Source organism: Protomyctophum parallelum, assembly GCF_964188405.1.
Source record: "Protomyctophum parallelum genome assembly, chromosome: 7".
Classification (NCBI taxonomy): domain Eukaryota; kingdom Metazoa; phylum Chordata; class Actinopteri; order Myctophiformes; family Myctophidae; genus Protomyctophum; species Protomyctophum parallelum.
In genome coordinates, this window is record NC_139705.1 from 19,096,650 (window position 1) to 19,120,790 (window position 24,141).

Consider the following 24,141-nt stretch of genomic DNA (forward strand, 5'->3'; position numbering starts at 1 on the left):
TTGAAGAGAATACAATATATGATTTAGAATTAAGGAGCGAGACAGAGAGACAGAGGTATACCACACAAGGAGAGAGAGACTTAGAGAGGGATAAAGAGACTGAGGTAAATACAAGGGCATAATTACATGTTGGGTTGGGAGGTGGATGAAGAGTGAGAGTACCATAGCAGCTGTGAAACAGATGTGTGATCATAAATAACTGCAGCCACGTGCGCCGCTGAATAACAGTACTACTGCAGACACAGTAGAATCCTCAGTGGCATTTGAACTGTGTAAAAATGGAACCAAACAGACCCGTAATATAGGTCAACTACGCTAAACTGTTACATGAAGACCATCTTCCAACGTTCTGCTACCATTCTAGAAAATCGCAGATCTACAAGCTCACACTGCGTTTCGACGCAAAGAGATTTGGTTCAGGGGGAAATAAGGCCGCACTTGGAGCTTCCGTTTCTCAAATCAGTGTGTGCACTGCGAGCGTCTTAAAACAGTATTTGTCTTCAGAAGCATATATTGGTATTTGTAACCTCGACACAGCATAACTTCAGGAATGATCACAGAATGTCCGAGTTGTGTTCAGTCACCACGGACGGCGCCTAGATTACGACAAAACAGCCTTTTAAAACGTGCTACAAACAGTAATTGGAGTCCTTTGTTTACTTCTTCACATTGGCTACGGCCGATCACACGTGTCGACGCACTACAAGGCATGCTGGATTACAGGTGCATTTATTTTAGCACTGCCTGTGTCATATAACAGTATTTGTCTTCAGAAGAGTTTGTATTGTAACCTAGACACAGCATAATGTCAGAAATGATCCCAGAACGTCCACGTCGTGTTCAATCACGGCGGATACATCCTAGATTTAGAGAAAACAGCCTTACAAAACGGCCCACACACAGGAACTGGACTCCTGTGTGATTGGCTACGGCCGATCACGTGACACGCGCGTCGACGCAGTGCAAGGCATGCTGGGTTACAGGTGCATGATGCGAAGCCGATTTCTTTCTTTTATTTCTTTAATTCTTTAAGCTAAATGTGAGGGAACCTCTAGGGCTCCATCTTGCACCACCCTTATCCCTTATCCCTAAACTAATTTGCCATTTTTTTTACTATTTAAATAGTAAAAAATGGCAAAAAATAAGTTCAGGGATAAGGGATAAGGGGTGGCGCAAGATATAGCCCCTAGTGTCTAACATGTCCAAAGTAGGAATGCCAGGTTGAAAGTGGATAAACATCAGGATTCAGGACACATAATATTAATATCGCGGTCGCCAAAAAAGTCAAATACGGGTAGTTTAGTTGGATTGTACATTCAGCAGCACATCTGTCTGTAACTAAGTAAGTGTTGCTGGCTGCTACACTGCACTCACACTGCCAGCACTAACCCTAATGACCCCATATTCACTGCACTGCTGCAGAGCAGAGAAGAAGCTCTGTTACAAACGGCAAAAACACGATTGAAGGCCCTTCCATTTGCTGAGCTCATAATTGGCTGCTGCTTTTGTAAATCAGACATTAATTCCATGAAAACAAAACGCCTGCGGTCTCCAAGGCTAATTCCATACATCCTGCTAGTGCAAATTGCGGTAAAAGATATACAGTGTAATATGCGCATGTAGACCGCTAATTCATGAATATATAGCCCTACGTTTTTGCTCACGCTTGTTCATCCAGGATGATTACCAAACGCATTCTTACACCTGCTTCAACCTCTTTCTAACCCTGTAAACACACACACGTACACGCACATCAACACGCACAGTCCCGCCTAAGCACCAATCCCTCTGAGCCCCCTCAAACCCTCCTCTCCCTAAAACGTTTGTCTTACAGTTCCAAAGCCTTCCATCTTTTCTCCCTGGCTCTTCACTTTTAAGCCCTTGCGCTCACTCCCTCTCTCTCACTGTGTACCCTCATATAATACCCTCTCACGTCGCCTCCTCCTATCACTGCATCCCCCCCAAACAGAGAGTAAAAAGAAACTAGGTGCCTTTTTTATGACCAAAACTCCCACTACAGATTCATCCCATTGGGAGATGGCTCCTCTGTCTTCCACAAACAACCCCATTGACCTTCTATTATCTAAGACAAAACAAAGGACTAAGAAAACTCTCACGCCTTTTGAACGCTTGTTTTTATATATTTTAATTGCCGATTCCCTCCCATGTGTACTGCAGTCCCTGGACTGCACAGCTGGACTGGCAAAGTGTAGAGCAGGGGTGGCCAACCATGTTCTGGCGTGAGATCTACGTTGTTGTTTTCTAAGGCTGGTAAGCTACCATCACCAGACAGTGAAAAACACCACCGCTTTTAAGTTTCATTATACGTTGCAGCGCTAATTAGAATAATTAGAAAATAGAATAGTTTTTTATTATCCATAATAAAGACAAGATGAATTCTTGTTATTTAAATCAAACAATAATGCAACAATTATTCATGGAACATACTTAAAATTCTGATGAGTTTCTTATACAAATCATATTTTGGCTATTTGGTTTTAAAAGAAGATTAAGGAAAGAAAGAACACAACTTATTAGTTATCAAGATCTAATTTCACATCTGCCACTGTCTATTGCAGTAACACATAACTGTCTTCTGTGGTGTGAGAGTTGGCACTGGGAACTAAATACCGGTCCAACACACAACCATCACAGCAACATCCATCATGTCCTTCCTTCATATTCAGTATTTTCCTACACAGCTTGATGGTGAATAATGCAATGATAGTAGAGAAAGGGAGTAAATCGGAGCTCTGTGCATCTGTGCTCAATCCCTAACCTAACCATAACCGCAAGCACGGGAGCAGCGCATCTCGGACCATCGCATTTTCGCATCACATGTCCCCACACTTCGGACCTTTGGTGTGTCGGAAAAGCGTGCGCACCCCTGTGCACGCACAATCAAGATGGCGCAGACCAGTCTCATGGCTAACAACAGATAGCCATCCGAAGCTAATGTGAATAGCAGTAGCCTTTCCACTAGATCGGATCAAAACATTTTATACAACTGACTTAACGTAACGTGCGTTTATTGGCGCTTGCCGAGAGTAAACAATTAACGTAGGCTAAGTTCTTTGGCGGGGACAGTGTTAACAACTTTCCCTGATTTAATAGAAGTTCAATGTCACTTCAACATCATTATCATACCCGTGACACCACTTACTTGCCTTCCTGGATATCCATCACTCTTGTGTCCTCCCCTTCTCCTCTCTCTCTCTCTACCTGTCTCCACCTACACCCCTCTACACCTACCTGTCTCCACCTACACCCCTCTCCCTGCCCCTCCACTCTCCTCTCTCTCTCCTTCCTTCCCTCCCTCTCTCTACCTGTCTCCACCTACACCCCTCTCCCTGCCCCTCCACTCTAGTGGCTGTTAACATGCCCACTGAAGCTGAACAGTCTCTGTTCTCTGCCTTTCTTAGTTACTTTCTCTCATTTAAATTGTTTCTCTCCCCGCTCAGTCTCGTCTTTTCCTTTGAGTTTTTCTCTCCCTCAGAGACATGTAACAGCAGGTGCACAGCTCTTCCTGCACATGCAGCCCGGTTGTCGGTGCCTCTTTCTGTTGATCTCTGTCTGTCTGTCTGTCTGTGTGTGTGTGTGTGTGTGTGTGTGTGTGTGTGTGTGTGTGTGTGTGTGTGTGTGTGTGTGTGTGTGTGGTACAGGTAGCACACAGCAGAGGGGTTTGAACCACCGACATGCAGCATGCACAGCATTCCAGCAGTCTGCAGCCGGGTTCCCTGGGGGAATGTTGGTTCTTTGGCTTGTGCGTATGTGTGTGTGTGTGTGTGTACAGTATGAAGTTAGCAGCTGCGGGCCACGTTCAAACAGGACCGTATAGAGTGCGACTCATCGCTCGTCCTCCTGTCACACAGTGGGCCCTGTTCTGGCAAAACAGGCACGCCAACATGAAACACGGTCAAAAGGCGAGGCGTGACTACCTACCCCTGGCCAGCCGGGGCGCCTGATGGAGGGGAAAGGAACTGGTCGGAATAACGTGTCCCTTCCACGCGCTACGTCCGGCCGGGGAAATTCCCCTCTGTCAGGTGAAAAGAAGCAGCTTGGACTCCTCATGCATAGAAGGAAGCATGAGGTCAGTCCGCTGCCCCCCCAGGTTGGCAGAGGAAGTGTAGCGCCCAGGATTACATTAGATAACTGGCACTGGGTGAAAAGAAAAACTGGGTTACAAAATCGTGGGATAAATTTTTTTTTTAAAGGGCGAGGCGTGACATTTTGGGTGTTTTCGGGGCCAGAGAAGGGATGAGTACCCACTGTGCGCAGTGGCATGATTTGGATTTTGGCTGAATAAACAATGCGCACTTGACTGCAGGGACCCTGGCGTTCCCACTTTATCCATTTATACATTAGCTATTCAAAAATAGCAGACAAGCTACAAGTTGCGAGCTTGTACTGTATATCTGCAATTTCTGAAAGCTTTTGAAAGATATTGATCCCTGGGGATCCCTGGCACAAAACCCTTTTCAGACGTGTGTTTATCGTCTGCTGAAATAAGATTGTGCATCTCTTCTTCTATGCCTAATTCATTCTAATCTTAGAACAAAGTAAATGAGACGATTTACAGTACATGAAACATATTTTTGCTACAGGCTCATCCCAGTCATCTCGACACCCTCACCTTCATGCGATCAACCCGTGATCGACACAACACCCTCAAAATAATGTCTCCACGGATCTAGACAAACCACACAAGTTCCCTATTTGAGATTCAAAACAGGTTTATTTTGCTGAAAAGCAAAAAGGTTTACATGCCTGTATATCTGTTTCACAAGTCATATGTGAAGTTGTTTGGGAATGCAATTCAGAGTCCTAGAAATTACTTTCTAACAACTGAAGGTGGAAATAAGTTGGTGGATGTATATTTGTTTGAAATAAATAGAAATTGATTCGGATTGGGAAAGACTCACGCTATCCCTTTAACCCATTTAGACCCGAGGCCAATTCAAAATCTCCTTCTAAATTCTGACTTAAGTTTTCTGAAAAACAAATTATGTTGCAATATACTGTACATAGCAAACTAATCTCAAAAGGGGTTCCCTTACTAAAATAAAGCAGTCACGCTGTTACTGCAGTCCAACTGTATCTCCAGCTCAGAGGCTGCTTGAGGTACTGTATAACACAATCAGATCAGGTCCAAATTCTACAAAATACCAAACACAAGGAGGAAAAGACACGCGTTGATTTTCCGGTCTCTCTCAGCGTAAATGATGGGAAAGTTGCACATGAATGTCGATAATAACAAAGACTATCCCCCACACCGACATTCTTCCTGTCGAGTATATAGACAGATGTTAGGATAAGACGGGCGCAAAACCAACACGCCGAAACGCCAACGCGAGTACATGAGCTCACACACGCGGCAGGATCAAAGTTGAACTGAATACCTGAGGGTTTCTGTGTCTCATATCGCACACGGCAAAAGCACTACAGTGCAGTGATAGTCACACCACTTATCTCCATACATGTGGGTTGACGGAGAGAAGAGAGGGAAAGAGAGAGGGGGTGAGAAAGTGTCAAAGAAAAGGAAAGATAGAAACGTAGAAGGCAGAGGGAAGGAAGTCTCCTCTTCGGGTCGAGTGATATATGAGAGGAAAGGAAAAGAGGAAGGAGAAGATGTGGTGAACGGGGACCATGTGCGTGGGTGTGATGTGCATCTAATAAATCTGTGTGTGTGCTGGATAAAGTCATCATCGGTGCAGCGTTAACGGACAACTTCCTCAATGAGACCAAGACAAACTGAAACAATAAAGCGCCATCATATATAGCGGATATAAAGCGGAGAAAGTAAACAGAAAAGTAGTAACAGTGTAGTTATGACTGGTATAGTAGAAACGGAACGGTCATGAAGGTATATAAATAACAGTATAGTAGTGCGCTTCAACCCTCAGTTCATCCCTCCATCTATTCCTTCCAGCTCTCCTCAAACCACTCCCCTCCTTCTCCTGTCCTCCTCTTTTCACCCTGTCCCTTTGCTCTGTCTTTCTTTCCATCTCTCCATTACTTCCCTTTTTGCTTCAATTCACTACTGTTTCCTGCTTGTGAAAATGTGAATATGCAGCTGTGCAAGGGGGGGGGGGGGTATTATGGGTGTGGACGTGTGCCTTTAGCCAGCACTCCATCCGAGTCTAATTGAGTATGCATGTTGGCAGTGACAATAGATAGAGAGACCTCTCTCTTTATACATCAAAATGCAAAATGCTAATCGAACTCGCTCAGAGTTAAACTAGAAAAGTGTGTTCATTGGAGCACAGGTCTCCACCAGGCCGGGTTGCCTACCCAGGGCCTACATACTTTGGAAGGCAATCAGTATAGCCACCTGGAAAACGTATACATCTTCAATTCAATTGTGTGAGTAGTTGCAAAAGGTGTGTTTCGATGATGGTTGTGGTTGGGGCATAGATTGAGAGTGAGAATCCAAGGAATGCAGGGAAAAAATATGTTTTTTGTACGAGCCAAGAGTTATTGGCCAAAACGTTAAGTGGGCTGTTGTAGCACCACCTGTTTCAGGCTGATTAAAAGCTGATTTAAAAAATGTAGGGTGGCATTTCATTCTTGGCGTGTGTGTGTGTTACTCACAGTAGCGGCCATTTTGTTGCTGTCCTCTATGATGGTACCCGCGTACTTGTTAGATGGCATTACAGTGGCAGTTGACTCCAAACACTGTGCTGATTCCTTCTCAAACCTGCCGAACAAACACACACACACACACACACACACACACACACACATTAAAACACTTTCCCTCCCATTCACGAGTTACACAAGTTCATTGATAAAAAACAGCTTCCCTCCCAATCACGAGTTACACGAGTTATGTTTTCATTGTTTAATTCACCATTTTCAATAAGTTTTAAGACGTACAGGGTTTTCCTCGGACAGAGTGGATAGGGATAGGTGACGCATTCGGGTGACGTGACCGGAAAAAGATCACTCACACTGGCTTGCTAGGGCTTCTGGGAAATTGAGACGCAATGTAAAGTCTATGACCTGTTGCTGTCGTTGTCGGGGCCGCAGAAGATTTTGGAACACTATTACAAACGATCACACCATTTAGTTCATAAAACGGAACGATGATTCTGCAGTCAAACTGTTGCTCCATATATGCATTTTGATTGAACATCATCAATTTCACATACAGTGAAATATAGTGAGCATAAAAAAATCGCAGCAGTCCCGCCCCCTTTCATGACGATGCCAGGCACAGGAAATGATTACCAAATTTTACCAATGCATTTTTCCCATAGACATTTCAAACCGTATTTATTTAAAGACCTTATAAGCGTCGTACAAAGCTAACTGGAGTTGTGACAAATCATGACAACAAACATAATATTTTGGACCATACAAATAATTACAAAGTGTTTTTTTCTTCCAATTCTTTGTTTGGCCCAAAACATTGTGTTTACTGTCATGATTTCTCACAACTCCAGTTGGCTTTGTACGACGCTTAAAAGGTCTTTAAATAAATACTTTTTGAAATGTCTATGAGGAAAATGAAGGGGGAATCATTTCCTGGGACCTGGTAGGGGGTGGGACTGTGGCGCTCTATAGAGACCAGTTTGTCCAGTTTCAGAGTTGTTTTCTTCCATTTGGGGTATAAAAGATAAAGCAGTCTTTCCTCATTCCTATAGATTAGAATGTGATGCTACGTTCACACTGGCTGCTACAAAGATACAGGATACCATTCTTTTTCAATGGAAGCCAGAAACATGAAGATACAAAGATACATCCAATGCTATAAAAGCTAACAGCTACAAAGCTACAAATAAGTTTTAACTTCAGATACAAAGCTGCCTGTGTAGCTTTGTAGGACAACATAATGGCAAAGTTGGCCTCTCCAGAAGTGGATGGGGTGAGCTGACATGCCCATACAGACCCTGGAGTATAACACACACACACACACACACACACACACACACACACACACACACACACACACACACACACACACACACACACACACACACACACACACACAGGAACGCTAAGGAAGCAAAACAGGCGAGAGCAAGCACATAATGTGTACATATTGTGGGTGTGAGGGCAGTGTTTGTGCATTCCTTTATGCCTTGAGCCATGAATCTGGAAGTATAATGTTTACCTGTGTCTGTAATACTCTGTATCATTGTATATTTGTGTGTGTATGTGTGTGTGTGTGTGTGTGTGTGTGTGTGTGTGTGTGTGTGTGTGTGTGTGTGTGTGTGTGTGTGTGTGTGTGTGTGTGTGTGTGTGTGTGTGTGCGACGTGCGTGTGTGTGTGTGTGTGGGTGTGTGGGTTAACAACAGGTCATTGGTTTTGTCAAACAAGTCTGTGCAGTGTGAGACCATAAGGAGTCTCCAGCTGCTGTCAGGGTCAGTGCACAGTGCTGAAACCTAGCCCACATCTCCTGTACAAAGACACAAGCACTCAGTCTGCTTAGAGCAGTGTTTCTCAAACCTTTTAGCGTCAAGGACACCCCGAATGAACATATTTGGCCACTAACCCCCATCTGAAAATGTTTTGTGCCGGGGGAAGAGAAGAATTGTGTTAAAAAGGACAAAGTTAGGGCACTCGGGTGGTGCACTGATTAGGTGCCTGCACACCACCAGGTTGTGGGTTTGACTCCACGGTCGGATGCACCGCGGTGGGTTTGACGGTGTTGGATTCTGCAGTGTTGTTAGCTCCACTGTCGCTCCGCAGTGTGTCTATGTAGTTGATGGTGCCTGCTGCGCACCTTTACCCTTCCTGGCTGTGCCTTGCGATTTCTTCTACAGTGTCAGTTTGCTCACCACCCATTCCAGGGTCCTGACTCAACACTGTAGCTAGTACTAACCACTATGTAACAGCCGCCTCTTGAGGTTATCTCCAGATTTCCACACTCTCCTCATCCCATGCAAGGCATTCCAGACAAGTGCCCTCCGGACGTTCAGATCCTGTTCGTCCAAGATATTTGGCATTACTCCGGTAACTTCCTTTCTCCGCTGTGTCTGAGACTAGGGCAATGCCATCTGCATGGACCTGTGTGAAACCCAGTGTCTCATCTCCTCTCTGGCTCTCTGCCACTGTTTGTGAGTCTCAGGGCAGTATAAGGGCAGTATAAAGACAAAGTATAAATCAGAGATTGATCTAGCTAAAGTAACACAACACTAATCAAAAATATAAAAGGGCAGTGGCAAATTTCAAAACTACAGTATGTTCCTGTATATTAAGATCCACCACAGCAATATTTTAAGTGTTAATTAACTGTCTGTCTGTGATAGTGTTCAAATGGACACCTCCGTGGTCTCATCGCAGTTATTCAATTATTGTCTGTTTAAGAGGGTTTTTTATGACTGCTTCAAAATGTCAAAATATACAGATACGTTTGACTCATAAGAAGAGCATCCAAGGCCAATCTGCAGGTCCCCGGGGACAAAACACCTACATTTACTGTAGGAAGTGTTTAATTATGTACCTATACAGTATACACGTCACCCACATAAATCACATGGATGGCCATAAACACTAAGAAACTGTAAAAAGTAGACCACCAGGTGCATCCTGCACACAATGGGTGCTTACACGCACGCACGCACGCACACACACACACACACACACACACACACACACACACACACACACACACACACACACACACACACACACACACACACACACACACACACACACACATTCATACCATGCACTGCACTGCACAGACAAATCCATACCTACAGTGCCTACACCCACCCTCACATACAGTAGACATGCATGATGCATCCACACACACACACACACACACACACACACACACACACACACACACACAAACACACACACACACACACACACACACACACACACACACACACACACACACACACACACACACACACACACACACACACACACACACACACACACACACACACACACACACACACACACACACACACACACACTCACACACACACACACACACACAGCCTGAGGAGGTAGTATGTCAGAGTTGAGTTAATGAGTCAAAACAGAACCTCTCACTCAGAGGCATGGTCCCTGACTTCCGCTCTGCCATCAGTACATCAATCACTTAGGGACTCTCCCTTCAGGCCCTGAGTGACATAATGGTTTTGTGCCGATAACTGCCCATAGGTTTTTGTGGCTGGTTGCAGGTAATGATTTTCAGTAATAATCTTCAGAATGTCACAATAGATTATACAATATTACCAGCACTAATTACATAATTATATTCAAGCGTTTTAGCCAGATCAGTCACACTGTAAATATAACACATTCCCAATTCTGTAATTGTCAAGTCTCTGGAGCCACATGATTCTTACCTATTCCGTTTACATGGCTAATTGGCTAGCACAACAACCTGCCCAATGTCATGTCTACAACATCAGTAAGCAACATCCACATCAAAGGCAAATATTACGCATTTCACCACAAATAATGGCATCAACTGTATATGAAAACTATAGTTTTGATCTGAAATATGTGACGGCAATTTTGTTTATTCGTCATTCCCCAGTATAACTAACTTCTCTCTAAATCTATTCAAGGAAGAAGTAAGTTAGAAATGTGATCAATTATCTGAAACCAATTACATAATTTTGGTAGAAAGTAGATCTCATTGATCTACTGATACGTAACTGACTTCAACTGCTATAAGTTGGCAATCCTTTCCATTTCCTCTCTACGGCAGAAACAGACAAATAGCCTATACAGTATGAAGTTCAGAAGGAAAGCTGATGTAATGACATAGACATAGACACAGCATACACTCTCCATACAGTATGGTATGTGGTTTTGCTGGGAGCATGCAAAGAGGGGGTGGGATTGTGGTCATGTTATCCGCATCTTAACCCTGCCTGCAGCATTTCCCAAATTAATGATCATAACCCCATATGGATCATAGGATCCTGTGTCTGGTTCAGTGTCGTCCGTCCCCCCCCCCCCCCCCCCCCCCCATGTATTTTTTTGGAAAATGTCAAATGAGCTTTAGCGGATTTCACAGGCCAGAAGTTTGAGTGTTTCTCAACCATCGAGGGTAATGTGGGAACTTACAATTTGAAACTCAAAGCCACACAAATTGTTCTTATATGGTTACCTGAAGACAGCTTTATGCTCCATGAAACATTCCCACTTAAGCCTGTCATTATAATTGCTGCTTTAAGGCATCTGCGGCTCCAAGGAAGAAATTTGATTAAATTACTAACTACTAAATAATAAATAATGACCGACCTTTGCCTGTTACAGGTCAGACGCTCAATTGCGCTATGTTGGAAGAATGTCAATGCCCCTACGATCGGCTTTTGGCTGAGGAACTTAACAACCAGTTTGGCACATGAGAAACTAACATATGTAATTAGGAAGAAACCTGCGGTATTCTATAAGATATGGGAGAAGTTCTTGGACTTCATTAAGCGAGGTGATATTGAAGAGGCTTTGGATGTATAGTGGTTAATTGTAGTCAGCTGTGGGGTGGGGGTAGGGAACTGTGCATTTGTTTGTTTAACTGTATGTAATGTGTTTTGTTTAACTGTATGTAATGTGTTTTATTTTCGTTTTATTTTTAGTTTTGTCATTATTATTTTTGTTCTGTATTTATTGTCAAATAATTTTGTGATAAGATTTTGTTTGTATTTGTGCTGCCATGGGGATGTGGGGGGGGGGGAAATATATGTAAGTTGTTTTGAAAATACTTCTTTGTATCTATAAACATATGTTTAAAAAAAAAAAAAAAACTAGACAAAGTGCCAATCGGCACAGGTCTCCACCAGGGCAGGTCAGGTTGTGGCCTCATGGTGGCGCTATAACAGGCTGTTGAGGAAGATTTGGGCCGGAGGTTCGTGTTGGAGGGATGCAGGTACAATGTTTTTTCCATGTGTGCATACATAAGTTGTATACAGATCGATGCAGTTATAGCTAAAAACAGGAATTGGCCTGTTATAGCGCCACCGTGAGGCTGATTTTGAGGAAAAAATTGTGGCATGTCGTCCTCGGCCTAGTGAAAATGTGCGTGTATAATTTAACGGAAATTGCACACTGTGTTTGTGATTTGTGGCCTTTTTTCGAAATGGACGAATCGTGTGAGCTTTGGAAGCCAATCTTAGCCAATCAGGATGGAAGATGGGAAATGGTGGCGCTCCGTGTTGATCACATGACTATGGAGATAGTGTATACCGATTTGCGTGAAATTTGGATAAAATCTGAAGGAGTAATAATAGAAAATGTGTTTTACATATGTCGGCCTCCTGGTGGCGCTATAAAGAGCAGATGTGAAAAATTCCAGGCAAAGGTTTTTCCTTGGCCTCTAGGGAGTTGGCATACAAAGTTATCCACAGATCCGTGCAGTTAGAGGTAAAAACACTTTTCGGCCAGTTATAGCGCCACCTTGAGTCTGAGTTGAAATTGTTCATGTGGCATGTCGTCCTCGGCCTAGTGGGAATGTGGGTGCACAATTTCACGGAAATCACGCGATGTGTTCATGGTTTGAAACTGAGCACTCCTGTGAACTTTGGAAGCCAATCTTAACCAATCAGGATGGAGTCTGAGAAATCTGAAAGACCGGTTTCGTTGAATGGCTCTAGAGAGACTGTGTACCAATTTGCGTGATGTTTGGACAAAATCTGTAGGTGTACTGTGCAAAAACTTGTTTTGCACAAAGCGTGGTGGCGCTATAACAGGCCGTTCTGGAAAGTTTGGGGCAGAGGTTCATCGTTGGCATCGAGGGAGTGTGTGTGCAAAATGTGGCATCGACCGGGTTAACGGTGGCCGAGATTAGCTGCTCACGGACACACGGACGGACGGACGGACACACACACGGACGGACGGAGTGCAAAACATACTCTCCCCACATGCCTTCGGCCTGGTGGAGACAACTACTAAATAATAACTTGATTAATTGGATCCTTATGTGAGCTCTGGGTATTAATCCATTTTGGGAGGGAACCCCTTTTGGCGTTTTAAAGCATTATGTTATACTTTAGCTATTGAAAGATAGCAGATCTACAAGCTTGTAGGTCTGCTGTTTTTGAAACATCGTGAAGATGTGCCTCAAATCTTTGAAAATATATTATTACAGAGTGAACATTTTAACTCAAATCTTTGCTTTTGAGGAGGTCCCTGGAACAACATATTTTCAGATGGGGAGGCGGAGGCATATTACATATAATCTTTGGGGTCCTTGACATGAAATATTGAGCACCATTGATACAGAAACATAAGGTCTTTTAGAGAACTGTCAGGACATTTTTTAAATTTAAATTTTAAAGGGTACCAAGGACACAAAGTCACAAAATAGCGTTCTGTATGTAAAAGTTGCCTAACAGATATGTACTAGAGAAACATATATGGGCATGGGAATATAAACAAAAACAGCAATTAACAACTTCCATTCTCATTTTGTAGAATCACGTGAGGAATTCCTTACTAACTACAACACATGCCAATAATTCTGCTGCATCTCTGGATATCTATCTGGAACACAATGGGTATGAGAGGGCAGAGAGAGAAAGGGACGGGAGGGGAGGGGAGGGCGGGGTGGGAGGTGTAAGGGAGAAGGAAGGAAGGAACAGGGATACCGAGTAGTGAGTGAGGGGCCCAGGAAAGGGGGTGTTGGGGGAGTTGGGGGTAGACGGGGGTCCACATCAAAGTTGTGTCTGGTGACTGGAGATTAGGGACCGCATTGCAAGAGGGGATTTTTCACTTTCCAAAAGGTAGGCGTGTGTGTGTGTGTGTGTGTGTGTGTGTGTGTGTGTGTGTGTGTGTGTGTGTGTGTGTGTGTGAGAGAGGTCCTCAGGGTCTCTCTGAGTTCTGCATTCCTTTGTGGTGTGTAGTACTGTGTATGTCCCCTCTTTGCCCACATATGCACTGACATGTACAATCCCATTGTCCATAACCAGTTATTAAATAGCATATTCCTCCCTGCAATTATCAATTATTTTCTTAGTGGTTCTTTTTCAAGTAATTGAATATATATATAGGGCTGCAATTGTCAATTATTTCCTCAGCAACTGTTCTATTGATTACATTTAGATAGGCAGCGTCGAGTCGACGGCACACCAAGTTTAAAATTGGATCGGTCAGACAGTTCCCGAGTTATGTGAACTACAGACACGAGCACACGCACAGACGGACAGACAGACAGACAGACACATATTTCACCCATTTATATTATAGTAGGATGCCAATTCATCCTCCCTACACATTTCTGTATTGCCACTGCGACTGTACCCTAGTGGCTCACCTACCTGTGAGGAGTCCCCACTCCCCACCAGGAGGCCATAGCTACTCTGTCCCACTGCTGCTCCTGTTCACCTTCAGCTGACAGGTGCCACCAATAATTATAACCATAATCCACATAATCCACTCCAGACAGAGGCAGAGTGAGTAGACTGAAGCGATACATATTACAATGAGCATTAGTGAGGACATGGTTGAAATATGAAGAAAATGTTGAAAGTAGGTAAAAGGACGAAAAGAGATATTGTCTTCAAATCAGTGTAAAGTTCAATTAGGCCATGAATGACAAGTAAATATAAATATAAAGGCTTTAAGCGTGAAACTTTCTTTTACCAAAAAACACGTTAGTCGGGACATAATCTCAAAACAGATTTACAAATAATTATGCTGCCCTGAGTTCACACAAATGTGCCATCACCATGCCCATCACCAATATGTAAACTTGTATAAACTTTGGCTTAGCGACATAATATCTATTATTAATATTATGAAATATAGCATATATTACAGTTATAGAATGAGAAGACCTTTTTGGCCTCTGTGCTTACTTGACACACGGCCTCATTAGGAAATTGTCTCGTGCGAACATGCACGTCCAACGCATTACATAGTGTAGATTGTTTTTAATCTATGGCTATAGGCAACAATCAGTAAGGCAATATTGCCTCATTTATTTTCTTTGTGTGTCCCCGGAGTGAGGAAGGAATGTACATGGATGAACGCGTTCAGTTCATGCATAGCCTATCCATCAAAAAGGCCTAAAACATTTTATTGGCATCCAGATGAATTACATATATCATTCGTGACAGAACTTGTGGATTTAGCACGAACGTTCAGACATATCGCCGAAGATATCCTATATTATTATACCATATAAACTACTATATAAAGATACCTGTCAAAGTACTTCCTTAATGTCAACGAAGTTCACAATCATAACACCAGAGGGAGTTCAACAAACCACGTGCAACCCAGATTCGGCTCAAACAAGGGGTTAAACTCATTTCGCTCCTATGCCACTAAAATGTGGAACGCCCCACCAACCTTGCACTGTGTGTGTGTGTGTGTGTGTGTGTGTGTGTGTGTGTGTGTGTGTGTGTGTGTGTCCGTCCGTGTACAGCTAATCTCCGGCACCGTTGGCCCGGCCGATGCCAAACTGTGCGCACACACTCCCTGGATGCCAACGACGAACCCCTGCCCCAATTTTTACACAATGAGTCATGTGATCAACACAGACATGTCTGCCTCCCCATTGTTCCATTCCTATTGGCTAAGATTGCCTTCCAAAGTTTGCAGGATTTGTCCGTTTTGAACAAAATGTCATGAACACAGCGTGCGATTTCCGAGGAACTATGCACAAACATTCCCATTAGGCCGAGGAAGAAATGCCACTTAAACATTTTCAAATCATGGTGGTGCTATAACAGGCCAATTCATGTTCTTACCTATAAGTGCACCGATCTGTGTACAACTTTGTAGGTCCACTACCTAGAGGCCAAGGAAATACCTTTGCCCTGCATTTTTTACTTCTGCTGGTTATAGCGCCACCATGAGGTTGATCTTGGCAGAACACATTTTTGTACTAGATTACTCCTACACATTTTATCCATACATCACGCAAATCGGTATACACTTTCTCCATAGTCGTGGACTCGTGTGATCAACACGGACCTGTCCGCTTTCCCATATTCCATCACAATTGGCTAAGATTGCCTTCCACAGTTTGTAGGATTGGTCCATTTTGAACAAAATACCTCACATCTTGATCACAGCATGCCATTTCCGTGAAATTATGCACACACATTCCCACTAGGCAGAGGAATAAGTCCCACTTCTGATTCACAAAAAATCAAATCAGCCTCATGGTGGCGCTATAACAGGCCAATTCATGTTTTCATGTATAACTGCACCGATCTGTGTATAAACTTTGTATGCGCACTTCTAAACTGTTTATATTAGGCTACTACTACACATTTTGTCCAAACATCACAAACGCTATTATCCTGGTGGAGAGCTGTGCCCTGAGAGGCACTTTTTCTAGTTATTATTATTATTAACAGCCATTAAGAAATGTAAATCCCTAGACTCCTTCAAAACCGCTCTCAAAGAGCACATATGGGCGGTTGCAATTCGAAACTAGCCCCTGTAAAAGCCCCTTTTCCCCTCATACTGTCTGTACACGTTTTTAATCGAACTTAAGTGTAGGCTATATTTGTAAGTCTTTAAATGTTCTGATGAATTGGAAATGGAGGACCCTGGTGTTAACAATTAGCCTAGTGCATTTTCTGGTTTTATCAGTTTTTGTATTGACCTGTAAGTTCGTTTGAACTGCACCCCTTCTACAAACTGTGAATACTAATTAAAATCAATCAATCAATCAATCAATCAATGAGGACCTACAAATTGAAAAGACCGTTCAACGTAGGCTACAGTAATTTGCCAAAGTTTTCAGCTGTCTGTCATATATAGGCTATGTCATGAGATTAACACTGTTATTGTTGTGTGTTAATTCATCATGGAATTTATCCAGTCTCCACTCACTGACAATCACGCTGCTGCATCTCTTTGAAGCGACGCAATATCCAACGTGGTTTTTTTTCCGGCAAATTGCAAGCACACGGACACGGTGAGAAAGAAATCACACCGCAAAGACTAAATGACAAGCCTACTGTCTAAGTTAAAATCAAATGCAAAGAGCAACGCTGAAATTGACCAAAATCGTCAAATGCATGCAACGATATAGGCCTACAAATGATTCTCATTAAAAACAACAACATAACTTTCGACCTGCAACATCTGTACACGAAGCGCAGACATGCGACAGCGTGCACACAACTGCACATGCGGTCAAACTTGACGACTTAAAACTTTTTAGAACGTGTTCAAAACATCGCCAAACAATGACTCTGTGAACAACTACGGCAGGTTCAAACATGGGACATCAAATCATCAGTACAATAACTAATTCGCCCAAATACCAATTTGTCCTCCTTGTAAGCTGATACTTACATAACCACGCACGCTCCTTGCAGGCTGCCACCTCAAAATGCTTTTTTTCCGCAATGGAAGATATTTCGAAATAATTCAACTTAAAAAATCGAATAAAATCCAAAAAAAAATCCTAACTGGTCTTCTTGCAGAACTTTTCTCTTTTTCCACTCTAGAAGCATGTTAAGAAAGTCTCACTCTCTCCTGCGCTGTTGTGAACTTGTGCACTCTCTCTCTCTCTCCCTATTTTTTTTTCATCCACTCTCTCTCAGTCTCACTCTCTGTCTGTCTCACTCTCGCTTGAGTCGCTTCAACAGCCACACTATAAAGTGAAATGAACGTGAGTCGGGGTTATTACAAATGCTTACCTGTTGCCGTCGTGCCGTGCAGCTAGGAAAGAGGAACAGAGCGAGAAATGGGAGCTATAAGGAGATTGGCTGCGCACAGAAATATCAAGGCTCTTCCACCAAGGTGCCAGTGTCACTCCTCCCCTCCTTGTCTTCACCTACCCTCCCCCAAGAAAAAAAAGCAGAAAATCCTCACTGTTCATTTGATTTACATGTATATATAGATAGGTTCCTGTTCTGTTCTTCAACTACATAGAAGTGTCTATTTGTATGTCTCTAAATGTTTTGATGAATTGAACAATGTGGACCCAGCTGTTGTAAACAAGTGTAATGCTTAATTGGGTCGTCCACTCACAGTTAACAGTCTTTGTATTGAGTTTGTGCTTGAAATGTACTGTAATTCTACAAACTGTTAATACATATTTCAATCAATCAATCAGTTTACTTTACTGAGGATTATACTATTTCTGTTGAAATGAATGAACAAGGTGGTTCTTTCGTTTGAAACATGTAGCCTACCCATTCTACTACAACTACATACATACTGTGAAATAAAAAATTCAATCAATCAATCAATCAATTAACCAGACTATCAGAGAATAGTGTGCTGAATCGAGTTGACTATTTATATTGACAAAAAAGGTGTAATTCACAGTATGTAATAAAATCCATGATGTATGTAATTCATACATTACATACTGTGCGTGCGACATGTAGTGTACATGTCGCACGCACAGTACACGTGTGTAGCCTAAGCCTACTGTGTACATTACACACGTGTCTGTGCGTGTCTGTTTCTTTATTTGAAGACAGGGAGACACAAAACGTTTTTGTCAAAGTGTAAAAAAAATGAAACTGAAAACGAGGGAACTTTTAAAATAAATAATGAATCGATTCATTTAATAGCTCACATAACATATTTGGTGTGCGTTAGTTACATTTACCTGAGTCTAGCTCCTCCTGGTGAAATCGTGTTCGTGTATTTTTCACAACATGCAGTATTAAATTGGCACTTCTCTTCTCAGCGCATGGTTGTTGTGAAAGTGCTGGAGTGAATCCACAGCAGGCATGCTGGCAGCTCGCGCATGCGCCATGCGCACTGTCTGGAGAACACGGAAGTCCGCCCATCAGTGAGAAAATAAACAGCAGCTCCAACATTCTCATTCTCTGCAACCATGTTGCAGTTACAATTCACTAAAGATGTCTTGCCAGATTCTGTTAGCAACGACTTCCACAATCTGAATAAATTCAACGAGCAGGTATTCTTTCTTGCTTTTACTATACTACTCCAAGTCACCATCGGAAGAGAATGTGTATCTTGTAAACACTGCTTTGTAACAGCACACTTACGTTTGTATTAGCTCTGGTACATAGAGTGTTTAGAAGGAATTTCCTAAGTCTAGCCTAACGTATGGAGCAGTGCTACGTTTTTTTTTAATCAAATGACAAAGTTGTGTGCTGTATATTGTTAAATGTAGCTTGTTGCCCTACTGTGTTTATGCACAATTGTGACATGTGACAATTAAGTGGTCATGTGATTCATGTGACATCCTCTGAAACATGACCACAGTTCATAGGAGGTTGTGCGGAAACACAATCATAACACTGATTGACTACATAAGAACAATTAAAAAAAAATGAAACGAGTGACGTACCTCACCACAGAAAGTTTAGGGTTTGCCTTCAGATTAAGTTAAAGTTGCATGACAGTTAGATTTCTTTTGACAGCCTGTTATGTGTTATGTGGAACCTGCCTTTATGACAATGACATTGCTATATAAAGACTGAGAAATCAGTCAACACACTTATAATTATAGTTTGGGGTGGCAACTAATAGTTACGGATGAAGCTACAGCTTAAATTAAACTAATGAAGATGTTTTTGTCATTGTTTGCAGCAATTTATGCGTCTGACTGAAATACTCTTCCAGTTTCTGCTAGAGCCGAAGGAGGTGAGACTCATACATAACTACGGTATTAACTAAACATGTTGAGAAACATGCATGCATAAACAAACATACATAACCAAATATTTTGGGGAAACATGCACGCTCTAATATAACTATTTTGAGAAAGAAACATGGATGCATGCACAAACAATAACATACATGCACAACATACACACATACATAACATGTTGATGGGACGATTCTGGCATTCTATGCTGATCGGTCCAGTGCTTTTTGAGATTAGCTCTGGACACACAGACTCTCTTCTATAAACTGGTGGGGAATAAACTGGTAGTAATTTATGGGAAGTAGAAACCAAAGGACCAAAATGTGTTTGTGTGTTTTTGCGTGCGTGCGTGTGTGTAGGCAGAGAGGTTTATGCTGCAGTTGAGTGAGTTTGCGGGAGAACATGGGATGAGTTCTGGACCTTTGAGGAATCTGATGAAGAGTGTTCTACTGGTGCCTCAAGGTGATTATAATAATAATAATAAAAGCTAACCTCTGTCTGTCTGTCTCTTTCTGTTGATTCAGTCATGTAAAAGCCATTCAAATCCAGCTGAAGCACACACAAAAAATTACTCTTGTCAACCATTTATCTTTAGAATCTCCTTGCCCTCTGGCCTCTCTTTCTTAAAACATCTTTAAAATAATCATTGTTCCTCTTCTTCTTCTCCAGGTGCATTGAAGAAGAATCTAACAGCTGAGCAGGTCAAAGAAGACCTTCTGACATTAGGTATGGCAAAGATATTCCTCACTAAGAATTTAAATCCAAAGGATGTTTAATTTGTACTAGCAGCATTGTACGAAGTAGTATAAAAACGTATGCCCTGGCTGGCCTATAGTTTGTTGTGTGATGGTATCATGTGAAAATGGGTCAAAACAATGGTGACACGTTGTGAGCTTCTAGATCTGCTATTTTCACAATTCGTGACAATTCTCAATCTATATTGACATGTCCAAAGATCTCTGGTAGGTACTGTATACATATAACCACAGTAATGCTGCCTTCATCCCTGCTGACTCCTACTCAATTTAGCTATTATCTGTCTCAACAAAGAAAAATACTGTCCATGACCCCTATATTTATTTTATTTTAATTTAAGTATTAAAACGGTTTTCATGATGACAGACCTACTCCAATTCATTGGTACCACGATGAGAGGTCTGCATTATCATTAGTTTGATTAAAAAAAACAACTGTATTGCTAGTTTTGATTCCAATTTATCCCTATTGATCAACCAGGACTGAATGAAGACAAAGCTGATCACTTTTCACAGCAGGTAAATCTCCACTTACTGCATTTAGATACTTTAGCCTTGATTTAGCTGATACTCTTTGTCTTAATACAGTTTCCTAACAAACACACACACACACACACACTGTATATAATAAATATATTTTTCTGAGGCTACATCAGCAGACTTCATATTTTCTCAGGGTAAATAAATCAAGAATCAAGAGGGTTTATTTGTGATTTTGTGTTCAGTTTACAGCAATGTCGTTTGTGATATAACATTGTCATTGTGTTATAGGTTGATCTTGAATAGGCACCATTGTGAATCTCAAAGCAAAATAACTGGTGTGCATTTATTTCTGTGTTATGGATTGGTGAGTGTGTCTTTGTGTTCCTCAGTGGGGTGTCCATTACGCTGTGCTCTCCAGGCTAGCAGTGGGACAGACTGTGATGGTCAACCAACTGGTGGATATGGAGTGGAAGTTTGGAGGTAAGGACAAACCCAGCTACAAAATGATCACATACAATGTTGGATTTATTCTATGCTATTTTCACTTGGCACAATCAATTCATTTTGTGTAGGTTACTTGAGACACATTTACACAGTTATTGCGCAATATTGGCGTCGGAGCAGCTGTCATTAATGCACAGACTGTAAAGAAGCCACAGTAAAGATTTTATAGATAGCATACCGGCTTTCTGGGATCAGAGGTGTGGCACTACACAACAGTGTCAGTGTTTGGTAAAACTATAGCCCACAGATTTATATAACACAATACCGATTGACTAACAATAAAGCAGACTGCACTGCAGTCACAGAAGCTCCAGTACTGAAGCATTTTCATTCAGCAAGTGGCATACAGGCTGTTTTTTTTTCAAATAAGAAGCACATGCTAGAGTTGTGTAACCCATTTAGTTGTCGTAAACTCGTAAAGATGATCTCTAAAGTTGCCAAATTAGCATAATTAATAACGTATTTTCTTTCCATTTCGTTCATTCGCTGGATCTCTGTTTCCTCTCTAACGTTGCAACAAACACACACACATACACAGGAGATGATGACATCGGTATAGACTACATTTACAATCAAATGTATTTCACACAATACAGACTTGAAGGTTACTGTACAGTTATATGCTGTTAAATCTGTGACTTTCAGTGCCTCAAGTTTTGTCTATTTTCCCACAAAATAAAACACTGAGTCATGATCTTAATGTACAATAATGCTCCCTGATTGATTGTTTAGATATGAACTTTGTCAGTTGTCAGCAACTGTACTCTAACTCTACTCTATCAGACTCCCTTGTTTCTCCATACCACCTTGACATCTAGAGACTTGTAGTAGTAGTACTACAGTAGAAAAGATAAACAAGCACTCTCTCAGTCTGTATATGCAGTTTACCGGTTGCACGGCTCACGAAGATTCACAGTAAGAAAGAAATAGCCAGCACTCCGAAGTCCTTCTGGTACTTTGAATTCATATCAACGTGCATGGAAAACACAGGCGCATTTTGGCATCAAGCCTTCTTCAGCGTGTATGACAATGTAAATATTTGTGACCGTTTTATAGGGGGGTGGCCTGAAATCGGTTTGTCTAAATAGGGCTCATTTAGGCCTCTTCACAAATAACTCCACAGTGGAGTTGTGACAGTTTTATATGGGGGACCTGGGTGCAACACTGAAATTGGTCCGTCTAAAAGGGGCTCATTTAGGCCTCTTCCGCAAGGACAAATGCATGATACAGTATGTCAAATCAGACAACTGTATGCCATGTCTTGGAGGCTTTGGTAGTTTAGAGTTTTATATTTTGAAGTTTATATTGAAATGAGCCGACCTCTATTGCTAATGTGTTCATTTTGGTGCAAAATTAATTTCAGCAAGGACAAATACAGCATCTATCTATACAATGTGTTGCCAAGAGAAACAATCAATCAGTCAATAAATCTTTAAATGAACAGCAGGAACGCATTGAGGGAGACCTCCGAATTTCATCGGAGTTCCATTAGCAGAAACAACATTTCCAAACGACTGTTGCCGCAGGGGCAATACTGAGTCTTTTTTAAATAATTATGGTTAGTTTCTTCCAGGTATGTGGGACTGTCCCTCTAAGTTATAGACTGTTGATCTTTGGAAGCAGACGTGTTGGTATGGAAACAATGTTGAAACAAAGCGTGTTGACCACTAAATGAACAAATGAACATCTACTTAAGAGATCATCATGTCTTTGTTTGTGATTATGTCACTGTTGAAAAGGTAACGATCATGCCACATCTTGTCTCTACAGTAACTGTTGGCACCAGTGAAATACAGAAGGTTGGCAATATCTTTCTACAGGTGAAAACCTCAAAAATACAGCACTGTGACACACACACACACACACACAATCATTGAGATAAATAACTTTTCATAATTTCGACATTGCCATCACATAGCATTACAAAGAGAACACACTCTCTCCTCTCTCTCTCACACACACACACGCACGCGCGCACACACACGCACACAGCATCAGAGTTTACACATCTTTGTTGAGTCTTGTTGAAGGTGGATTTTGTGTGTTTTAGCTGAAGTTGGTGATCAGAAAGGGGAATTCCACTGAAAATGTGTACATGGGTGAGTGAGTCTAATGTTATTAGCACAATAGAAGCTCGGTGCACAGCACACGTGCATACTATTTGGCAGCACTAAAATAACTAACTGAATAGCTTGCCGTATATATATATATTTATGCATGATTGCTATTTTAGCTGTTACATTTCAGCTCTATAGTACCTGAGTGTAACAAATGCACATGCTACATTTGTTTTGTTTTTACTTTATCCAGAGTTGACCCTCCCTCAGTTTTACAACTTCCTCCATGAGATGGAGAGAGCCAAGACCAGCATGGAATGCTTTGCCTAGAGAGAGAGAGAGAGAGATAGAGATAGAGAGAGAGAGAGAGAGAGAGAGAGATAGTGTGTGTGTGTGTGTGTGTGTGTGTGTGTGTGTGTGTGTGTGTGTGTGTGTGTGTGTGTGTGTGTGTGTGTGTGTGTGTGTGTGTGTGTGTGTGTGTGAGAGCATGGGTACATGACATGTGCACATTTGTTATGAGTTTGTTTGTATGTGTATTAAGGTTGCAACAGTTAATCTCACTAATTGATTTAAATGTTTTTCTACAACAGAAGTTATAAGAACTTAGAAGAAGAAATAAGCATCTACCGGTTTACTGTTAACTATAAACATACAGTATATGGTTACAGGTGTGCTCATAGTAAAATATACACAAGGCCGCTTTACAGATGTACTCTGTACTGTATGTACAGATACAGCACTTCCATCACTAGAGCAGGGATTTTCAGGGACCATCACCTGTTGTGCTGGCCTGCTGGGAGGGGAGAGTACTTACAGGGACCACTGCCCC

The 24,141-nt window shown here is 42.0% G+C and overlaps 2 protein-coding genes across 3 annotated transcripts in view; one reads left to right on the forward strand and one right to left on the reverse strand.

Moving 5' to 3' along the window:
- LOC310861815 (DNA (cytosine-5)-methyltransferase 3B-like) overlaps nucleotides 1-17,704 on the reverse strand; it is a 55,200-nt gene extending 37,496 nt beyond the window's left edge. The window contains exons 1-2 of one of the 2 annotated variants that reach the window (XM_083769459.1): nucleotides 17,580-17,704; nucleotides 6,592-6,697 (exon numbers count right to left, since the gene is read on the reverse strand). In XM_083769459.1, the coding sequence (XP_083625585.1) occupies nucleotides 6,592-6,651 (60 nt within the window). In that variant the 5' untranslated portion in view covers nucleotides 6,652-6,697; nucleotides 17,580-17,704. Of the gene's footprint in view, nucleotides 1-6,591; nucleotides 6,698-17,232; nucleotides 17,454-17,579 lie in introns of those variants that run through there. The other variant, XM_083769458.1, reaches the window with a different exon arrangement.
- Nucleotides 17,705-18,671: 967 nt separating this feature from the next.
- Nucleotides 18,672-23,744, forward strand: commd7 (COMM domain containing 7). The gene is made up of 9 exons (XM_083768841.1): nucleotides 18,672-18,817; nucleotides 19,456-19,509; nucleotides 19,873-19,975; nucleotides 20,183-20,239; nucleotides 20,750-20,787; nucleotides 21,141-21,231; nucleotides 23,026-23,075; nucleotides 23,306-23,354; nucleotides 23,566-23,744. Exons 1-9 carry the CDS (start codon nucleotides 18,734-18,736, stop codon nucleotides 23,640-23,642), a joined length of 603 nt encoding a protein of 200 aa, XP_083624967.1. The 5' UTR covers nucleotides 18,672-18,733; the 3' UTR covers nucleotides 23,643-23,744.
- The last annotated feature ends 397 nt before the right edge of the window (nucleotides 23,745-24,141 follow it).

What these genes read in the sequence shown, in the direction of transcription:
- commd7 (XM_083768841.1), top strand. Translation starts at nt 18,734, where the DNA reads ATGTTGCAGTTACAATTCACTAAAGATGTCTTGCCAGATTCTGTTAGC. An exon ending in TGTTCTACTGGTGCCTCAAG is followed by an intron (nt 19,976 to 20,182) that starts GTGATTATAATA and finishes CTTCTTCTCCAG; the next exon opens with GTGCATTGAAGAAGAATCTA. An exon ending in TTGGCAATATCTTTCTACAG is followed by an intron (nt 23,076 to 23,305) that starts GTGAAAACCTCA and finishes TGTGTGTTTTAG; the next exon opens with CTGAAGTTGGTGATCAGAAA.